Source organism: Ursus maritimus, unplaced genomic scaffold (genome assembly GCF_017311325.1).
Source record: "Ursus maritimus isolate PB19 unplaced genomic scaffold, ASM1731132v1 scaffold_20, whole genome shotgun sequence".
Lineage (NCBI taxonomy): Eukaryota > Metazoa > Chordata > Mammalia > Carnivora > Ursidae > Ursus > Ursus maritimus.
In genome coordinates, this window is record NW_024424453.1 from 21,360,576 (window position 1) to 21,370,476 (window position 9,901).

Here is a 9,901-nt window from a genome sequence, read left to right on the forward strand (position 1 = left end):
AGAGCAATTCAGTAATGTGGCGGGATACAAAATCAATGCTCAGAAATCAGTTGCATTTCTATACACGAATAGTAAGACTGAAGAAAGAGAAATTAGGGAATCCATTCCATTTACAGTAGCACCAAAAATCATCCGTTATCTCGGAATTAACTTAACCAGAGACGTAAAGGACCTATATTCTAGAAACTAAAAATCACTCTTGATAGACATTGAAGAAGACACAAAAAGATGGATAAATATTCCATGCTCATGGATCGGAAGAATTAACGTAGTTAAAATGACCATGCTACCCAGAGCAATCTGCACTTTCAATGCTATCCCTATCAAAATACCAATGACATTTTTCAAAGAACTGGAACAAACAGCCCTTAAATTTGTGTGGAACCAGAAAAGGCCCCGAATCGCCAAGGAATTGGTGAAAAGGAAAAACAAAGCTGGGGGCATCACAATGCCGGATTTCAAGTTGTACTACAAAGCTGTGATCACAAAGTCAGCATGGTACTGGCACAAAAACAGACACATAGACCAGTGGAACAGAAGAGATAACCCAGAAATGGACCCTCGGCTCTTTTGGCAACTAATCTTTGATAGAGCAGGAAAAAACATCCCGTGGAAAAAAGACAGTTTCTTCAATAAATGGTGCTGGGAAAGTTGGACAGCTACATGCAATAGAATGCAACTTGACCACTCTCTCACACCATACACAAAGATAAACTCCAAATGGATGAAAGACTTTGATGTGAGACAGGAATCCATCAAAATCCTAGAGGAGAGCGTAGGCAGCAACCTCTACGCCATCGCCACAGCAACCTTTTTCATGACACATCTCCAAAGGCAAGAGAAACAAAAGAAAAAATGAACTTGTAGGACTTCATCAAGATAAAAAGCTTCTGCACAGCCAAGGAAACAGTCAAAAAAACTAAGAGGCAGCCCACGGAATGGGAGAAGATATTTGCAAATGACACTACAGATAAAAGACTGGTATCCAAGATCTACAAAGAACTTCTCAAATTCTACACAAGAAACAAATAAACAAATCATAAAATGGGCAGAAGATACGAACAGACACTTTTCCAATGAAGACATATAAATGGCTAACAGACACGTGAAAAAAATGTTCAAAATCATTAGCCATCAGGGAAATTCAAATCAAAACCACACTGAGATACCACCTTATGCCAGTTAGAATGGCAAAAATTGACAAGGCAAGAAACAACAATTGTTGGAGAGGATGTGGAGAAAGGGGATCCCTCCTACATTGTTGGTGGGAATGCAAGTTGGTACAGCCACTCTGGAAAACCGTGTGGAGGTCCCTTAAAAAGTTAAAAATTGAGCTACCCTATGACCCAGCCATTGCACTACTGGGTATTTACCCCAAAGATACAGACATAGTGAAGAGAAGGGCCATATGCACCCCAATGTTAGCATTGTCCACAGTAGCTAAAACGTGGAAGGAACCAAGATGCCCTTAAACAGATGACTGGATTAAGAAGTTGTGGTCCATATATGCAATGGAATATTACTCAGCTATCAGAAAGAACGAGTTCTCAACATTTGCTGCAACATGGACGGAACTGGAGGAGATAATGCTAAGTGAAATAAGTCGAGCAGAGAAAGAAAATTATATGGTTTCACTCATCTATGGAACATAAGAAGTAGGAAGATTGGTAGGAGAAGAAAGGGATAAAGAAAGGGGGGTAATCAGAAGGGGGAATGAAGCATGAGAGACTATGGACTCTGAGAAACAAACTGAGGGCTTCAGAGGGGAGGGGGTGGGGGAATGGGATAAGCTGGTGATGGGTAGTAAGGAGGGCACATATTACATGGTGCACTGGGTGTTATATGCAACTAATGAATCATGGAACTTTACATCAAAAACCAGGGATGGACTGTATGGTGACTAACATAATAAAAAAATATTATAAAAAAAAAGAAAAGAAACACTTTCCTTCAAATAAATAAATAAATAGATAGATAAAATAAATAAAATAAAATAAAAGTTATAGATCAGTTCTTAAAGGACCCAGCCCAGTGGTCAGTAAATGGTATGTGTCTGAATTATTATTCACACAATTGCAAAATCTTCACAAAAACCTACATTTCTAGAGAATGTTCAACGTATTTTCAGGAGAAACAAACTTAGAATTCTAGTTTCTCTCTCCAGTTAGCCTCTTGTTTTGTGAGGGATTATTAAATTCTCTTCATCACTTAGTCGTCTAAGTCTCGAAAGAATAGCAAGAGAATCTGGGAACCATTGTCCTAAGAGAATTATAGATTCTGTTCATCCCAGGCTGGGGCCTGGTGAGGTTTCCATCTCTCGGTAGTTACTGACTCATGCCATTTCCCGGCCCTCCTCTGACTGAAGGGAAGGAGGCTGTGTGCAGCCTGTAGAAGCTTGTTGTTCAAGGTAGGTCCTAAAGCCTTGTCTTTCAGTTACTTTGGTGATGCAGTCTTTTCCCCTTAATTAGCCTGGAGGCTTTTTCACAATGGGGATTATATTTACAGAACCATCTGCTTTTAGCATATGCCAGGAATCATCCCTGTGACAGGCACACACTTAGATTTTTTGTGGGTTTTTTTTCCTAAAACTTTGTTAATGTCCTTTATTCAGATATATATACTTCAGATTATTTAAACATGGCATTTCACTTTAAATTGTAATTTTTGCCCTGATCTTAGATCCAGCATGACTAATTTTACCTTCTCATGATTTTAATAAGAATTTCATGACAACATAAACCCACCACTGTGCCAGAACATTCACCTGCACTCTGTCCCTGGAGGCCTGAGGCCTGTAGGTGAAGGTGCCCCAGGGCCTAGCCTAGGAGTCAAAAGGGCTATGTTTTTCTATATTTGCCTTTTTTGGGAAACATTGTAGTGGGCAGCTGGGCATCCTGATTTGGTACTTTTCAAGAATATTTGGAAATGTGCTATATATTTATGTGACACTTTCTCCTTAAGTCATTTCACTTCTTAGGCTCTCAAGACAGGATTTGAGTTTTGGTGCATTTGTGAAAAGTCTTCCATCTGTTGGTTATCTAAAGTATGCTATAGTTGGGGCACCTGGGTGGCACAGCGGTTAAGCTGTTCTGGGATCGAGCCCCACATCAGGCTCCTCCGCTATGAGCCTGCTTCTTCCTCTCCCACTCCCCCTGCTTGTGTTCCCTCTCTCGCTGGCTGTCTCTATCTTTGTCAAATAAATAAATAAAATCTTTAAAAAAAATAAAAAATAAAGTATGCTATAGTTAACACTTGATTCAGGAACATGAAGTAAGCATCCAAAATGGGTTTTTTTCCTCAAGCCTAATAGGCCAACTCCTAGTAGGGATGTCTAAAGTGAAAAGGCTTTCTTAATAATTTGTCTTTTGTGACAAAGCTGTAGACAACTTTGAAAAGTATTGGCTTTACACCGAAGTTGTCCCTGTTTGTAACAGCTTAATGAGGGCTGAAGTTTACGGACGCCTATTGTCTGTCATAGGAAAACTGTTTTAATTGGGAAGGTGGCTTATTTGGGCTGTCATTCCCCTGAACACAGCAGAATGACCGTTACTGCTCGGAACAGTAACGGTTTCTAGTACTGTAGCTGAGCGTAGGCCCTCATTCTTTTACGTAATGTGCAGAGTACAGCACTGCAGCCCTCCCCTACCCTCTGAAGCCCCATACGAAGTTTGTTTTCTGATGCAGGTTTGAATATCTTTTTAATTTTGACAACACCTTTGAGATCCATGATGACATCGAGGTACTGAAGCGAATGGGAATGTCCTTTGGCCTGGAGTCAGGCAAATGCTCTCTGGAGGATCTGAAACTCGCTAAATCCCTGGTGCCAAAGGCGTTAGAAGGTTATATCACAGGTATGTTCACTGACACTTTCACATGTTGTACCTGATGGCACGTCCAACCCTAACCTGGTAAAACCTTTCTCAGAGAAAAGTCAAGTCCACTGTATGCCCGCCTTCCAATCTGTGCCCTTTTAAACGTAACCGTTCTCTTGAATTTCTTATTTATCATCGCTTGCTTTTCTTTAGAAATACAAACGCAAATATAGTAAACTGGGAACAGTTTATTGTTTAGTTTTAGTTATTGCTGACCTTTATTTAAATGGAATCATGGTGATACATTCTTTAGTGATACGGGTTTTTTCCACTCAACATGATCTTTTCATCCATCCACGTGATCTAATGTAGCTGTAGTTCATACATTTTTACTGCTGTATAGAACTCCGATGTATGAATATACCACCATTCATTCATTTTACTGATGATAAACCTTTGAGTTTTGTTTCCAATTTCTTGATATTAAAAAACAGTGCTCCTTTGAACATTCATATAATGACACCGAAGTGCCCACGTGCCGGTGTGTGGCGTGAGATTGCTGGGTCACAGGTGCGGGCAGCTTCAGCTTCACTAGATGATGCCAGAGGTTTTTAATACGGTTTCACAAGTTACATTCTCACCTGCAGAATGGAAGTGTTCTATTTGCCCAATCAGGTAGATGTGAACTGGTACCCTGATTTTTTTAAATTAAGATTTAATTCATACACCATAAAATTCACTGCTATTCAGTATATTCAGAAGGTTGTGCAATCATCGCTAATTCTAAAACATTTTTATCACCAAAAAAAAAACCATACACATTAGCAGTCACGCCCTATTGCCCCATTCCTCCCAGCCCTAGGCAAGCACTAATCTGCTTGGTCACAGTGGCTTTGTCCATTCTGGACATTTCATGCAGATGGAATCATACACTATGTAGCCTTTGTGACGGACTTCTTTTACTTAGCGGTGTGTTCAGGGCTCACCCATGCCATAGCACGTACTTCATCCCTTTTACTGCCATCGTATGAATAATGGCACCGTTCATCTATCCACTCATTAGCTGATAGACATTTGGATTGTTTCCACGTCTTTGGCTATTATGAATGGTGGTGCCATAAACATTCTTGTACAAGTTTTTCTGTGATCCTAAGTTTTCACTTCTGGTTGTATATCTAGTAGTGCAGTTGTTTGGTCATATGGCAACTCTAAATTTAAACATTTTGAGTAACTGCCAAACTATCTTCCAAAAGCATTTGTACCATTTTACAATCCTGCCAGCAGTGTATGAGGGTTCCAGGTTGTCCACATCCTTCTCAATACTTGTTATTGTCCATCCTTTTTATTACAGCTATCCTTGTAGACGTGAGGTAGTATTTTACTGGGGCTTTATTTTGCATTTTCCTAAAGACTAATGGTGCTAAGCATCCTTTTGTGTGCTTGTTGCTCATTTGTAGATCTTCCTTGCAGAAATGTCTGTTCAGATCCTTTGCCCATTTTTGCATCAGGTTGTCTTTTGATTTCTTAAGAGTATACTTGAAAACAAAAACAGTATGTTTTGCATGCTCTGTAATTCAGTTTTTTTTTACTGATTCAGAAATCTTTATGATTGTCCTAATTCCCAAGACGATGGTGTCCTCTGTACATATAATTTGGAGGCATAAACAATGCTTTTTGCCTTTGCTTTTACCAGTTTCCTTCATTTATAAATATTACCACCTAGAACTTCACATCCCTTTCTGAAGGCACTGTAATGATACTTCTAAGGTATAATAAATAAATTTGAGTGAAGAGGTAGTTCTTATTTTTTTTTAAGATTTTATTTTTAAGTAACCTATACACCCAGCGTGGGGCTCAAACTCACAACCCAGAGATCAAGAGTCTCGTGTTCTACCAGTGAGCCAGCCAGGTGCCCCTCGTTCTTATTTTATCTGGCTTTATGGTTTTGGCCCTCTGGTCAAAACACAAGAGTTTGTTGGCTGAGATTGGGGTTCTGTTGGGTTTGGTTCTTAAACTGGCACCATCCACCTGCTGCAGATGTGACCCCATCTTCTTGCCCCACAGCCTCCCCCCAACACTCCCATCTCGCCACCCTCTCCCAGAGCAGGCCCTGCTGTTCTATTAGCAGCCCAGACATAGTGGCAGTCCAGCAGGGTCTGAATAAAGGGCTTACTCAATAAATCACCAGAACTTTATTTTAGTGTATTCTCAGTGAAAAGGCTCAGGGCAATCAGGCAGGCTCTGTGGTTTTGATCTCTTTGTGACTTCATTTGCAGACTGGGACATAGACTTTCTGGTTACTTTAAAAGAAGAAATGTGTGCTTTTAGTGTGCAGAGGGACAGAATGGCTCTTGAGTTAGATTGTGAGAACTATTGTGTGGATCTTATGATAATGCGAAAGAAATGTAGGCTTTTCAAAGCCATTGTGAAAAAAGAAAATTTTCTGTGTTATGCTCACAAACAAGTAAATAGCTGTGTTCTGACAGAAAGTTTTCATATATACTAATTAATATTCACCGCAGGATTCTGCCTTTAATTTCATCTTGCACAGACTTGTTCTTATTTAATGTAGTTAAAGTCTGCTATTCTTCTTAGAATTGAAGTGCTGCCTTAGCTAGCCTAGAAAGAAAAAGGTTCACAAAGCCGTTCTAAAATTAATGAAATCATTTAGTTTCCTTTTTTCCTATATAGGACGCTTCTCACTTGGTCAGACAGTGCCAGGATAGCAGCGTTTTTAATCCTGGTACATACAGTTGTAGGTTTTGGGGGGGTTTTTTGGTTTTCTGTTTTGTTTTGTTTTGTTTTTTTGGCACAGTAATTACAAAACTATTTTGATTAACTATAATAAAGGCTCATTACTAAATTGTACTTTCTGAGTGTATGTTCAGTCTTATTTTGTAATGTAAGTCAAAGAATTTCTTTTTAGGAATACATTTCTGTTGTTTCTTTCACCTCTTTTGTAAACTTGCTGTGAAAGAGACTATACTCATTCATTCAGTAACATTTAGATCTTCCATGTTCTAGTCACTACCTTCTCTTGAGCAAATATTCTAGATAATGAGACCAGTATAAAATTAATAAAATTACAATAAGAGTTTATCAGAGTTGTGATTGGAGAAATATGGTATATGCACAGAAAATAAGATTGCAAGGATATACACCCAAAATATTTTATGCAGACTAAAACAGTAATGCCTGTCTCACCTTCGTTAGAAATTTGACTGCATATGACCTTTTAAAATAAGGGCTAGTTTGAGTTACAAAGCAAAGGATATCAGGAAAAAGAATGTATCTTTGATGAGTAATAGCACTGAGTTGATTAGGGGGCACGTGAAAAGATGGTACAGTGGGAATTTTAGCAAAAATGTGTCTATCCTCTTTACCTATTTCTTCCTTTTTTTTTTTTTTTAGAAGGTGGGGAGAGGTAGACAGGGAGAGAGAGAATCCAAAGCAGGCTCCATGCCCAGCGTGCAGCCTGACACAGGGCTCCATCTCACAACCCTGAGGTTACAACCTGAACTGAAATCAAGAGTTGGCCAGATGCTTAACAGACTGACCCACCCAGGCACTCCGTCCTTCTTACCTATTTCCGATTTGACTTTCTTTTTACCCACTCCTGGCTTTGGCGTTTAACACCAATCAGAGTCTTCGGTGGTGAAGACAGCAGGTGTCCAGGAATGGTGCAGTGATCGCTGTACTCTCAGCTGCCCTCTCGAGGTCTTAATTAAGAAAAAAGAATGGGAGTCTGATTGGTTTAATTTGAATTCTTCCTCACTGTAGTCTACCTTCCCATATTTTTATCCTGTTCTTATGTCCTAGAGATTTCCTTTTTTGAAGCCAGAGAAATGTGGATTCTCCCCAAGACAAGAGACTTACTAGCTGTAATTTTTTTTTTAAGATTTTACTTATTTATTTGAGAGAGCAGAAGCAGGGGGAGCCGCAGGGGGAGAGGGAGAAGCAGGCTCCCCGCTGAGCAGGGAGCCCGACTCGGGACTCGATCCCAGGACCCTGGGATCGTGACCTGAGCTGAGGGCAGCCGCTTCAGCGACGGAGCCCCCAGGCGCCCCTGAGCTGGCTCGTGCCCTTCCCTGTCCGTACTTGCTTCGGGCGGCACCCGCGGCACCGCGGAGCTTGCCAAGCTTGCCGCGCACCGACATCTTCTGTTTCTGTTTCTCCCTCTAGATATCTCCACAGGACCTTCTTGGTTAAATCAGGGACTACTTTTGAACTCTGCTCAGTCAGTTTCAAATTTAGACCTGACCACCGGTGCCGCCTTGTCTCAATCAAGGTATGTATTTTTTCAGGGTTAGAGAAGCGGCGCAGCCCTGAGCCCCTCGGCAGGGGAGAGCCAGGTGTCACTGCCGGCCCGGGGCTGGAGCAGATTTGGGCAGGGCTGCCCAGTGGCACCTCCGCTCCCATGTTGTTAGTCGTACGTTTTACGAAGCTTAAACCATTTGCCGCATTAATGAGCTTGTGTGTTTTTAATTATTTGCTAGTGTAAACCAAGGGTTGTGCTTGGATGCTGAAGTGGCCTTAGCAACCGGGCAGTTCCTTGCCCCAAACAGTCACCAGTCCAGCAGTGCGGCCTCTCACTGCTCTGAGTCGCGAGGCGAGACCCCCTGTTCGTTCAACGACGAAGACGAGGAAGATGACGAGGAGGATTCCTCCTCCCCAGAATAAAGACAGGAGAAAACCCACGTTTCCTACTGGATGCTCATGTGTGTTTTTAGTGTGAGCTCTTGTTTTTGAAATGATTGCTTCAGTCTTTGCCTTTGTTTGCACTGTGTGTTCAGTGAAAACTAGGGAAACGATAAGCAAATTCTATGAAGGCTGAGATGACTGAGATGAAAGTTAACATAGCGTGAATGAAACCTCTGAACAGCAGAGCAGTGGATCACACCGCAAACAAAGCGGTTTTCTGAGATGATAGAGGGGGTAGTCCCTAAAGAATTGGCAGCATGAATGAAGCTCATTTATCTTCCACGAGGTGGGATCTTTGTGCTCCCCCACACCCACGTAACCCTCCTTAGAATGAAGATTGCTGTCGTGAACAGCCCGTGGCGCCATGTTTGTCATGTGTCTCTTCCTCAGCTGGGCTGCTTTGTACAAGCAGAAGTGAACATGAAAGGGTCCCAGTGGGGGTGAGTTGTACAGTGAGGGATGTAGACAGCAATCCTTGTGGTCTAAGGAGCACAGATTGAACTGCTGAACTAGTGGAAAGTCTAGTTGAGGTGCTTGACGCATCAGCTGCCTTAGACGGCTTCTAGAAAGGAGCAAGCGCTAATTCTTAAGTACTTAAGTGACATTTAGAATAATTTATAGTAAAACTGAAATGATCATTATTAGCCAATGCATTGGTGCATAGAATTTTCTAGGGCTACTTCTGGAAGCCAAAATAGAATAGCATTTCCACGTGCATTAAATACTTTGCCAGCACTGCCTTTGCCAGCATTCTAAATCTGGAGTTTTACAGAGAAGGAAATTGTATCTATAGTTTTAATCAAAGCTATGCATTTCATATAGCTTTTTCATTTAAAACAAAACAAAGAAACCCAATTCCTATGACCGAACTGCTTGCTTAGAGTTCCCTACAGTACTTGTATGGTTTCACTCCGTGTGCAATTTGTGAAAATGAACCAAATGTCATTACTTTTGTCTTAAAAGAAAAGTCTATTTCAAGAATATGGACAGCACTGTTTTCCTGTACATGTCACCTATTGTACATTTTCATGAATCAAAAATACCATATTGGGTTTATTCCTGGCTGAATTGCATTTCAAACTAACCCGATATTCAGTGTTTCACAGAAACACAGAAAAATATTGATCACTCCAAACGATTGGATTTGTTTCATCTCGTGCAGTATACAGTACGTTGTTTCATAGCCAAAGATGCCACTGGGAGCACTGCACCGGTGTGTCCACAGTTCCTGCTCCTCTGAACGGGGGAGTGTGGGGACCTCTGCCAGCGTGGCCGAACCCGCATCTAATTTCACATTAAGGCCTTGAAAAGGAGCAGATAGTAATGGAGAATAACTCTCTGACTCGAATCGTTTGGATTCGCCTCTAGATTAATCTAGCACCTTTGGG

The 9,901-nt window shown here is 41.2% G+C and overlaps 1 protein-coding gene across 10 annotated transcripts in view; it reads left to right on the forward strand.

Annotated features, from left to right (window-relative positions):
- Positions 1-8,509, forward strand: part of TFDP2 (transcription factor Dp-2) — a 179,645-nt gene extending 171,136 nt beyond the window's left edge. For all 10 annotated transcript variants that reach the window (XM_040636721.1, XM_040636722.1, XM_040636723.1 and 7 more), the window contains 3 exons: positions 3,685-3,851; positions 7,995-8,100; positions 8,309-8,509. In XM_040636721.1, the coding sequence (XP_040492655.1) occupies positions 3,685-3,851; positions 7,995-8,100; positions 8,309-8,492 (457 nt within the window). In that variant the 3' untranslated portion in view covers positions 8,493-8,509. The remainder of the gene's footprint in view (positions 1-3,684; positions 3,852-7,994; positions 8,101-8,308) is intronic.
- Positions 8,510-9,901: the final 1,392 nt, after the last annotated feature.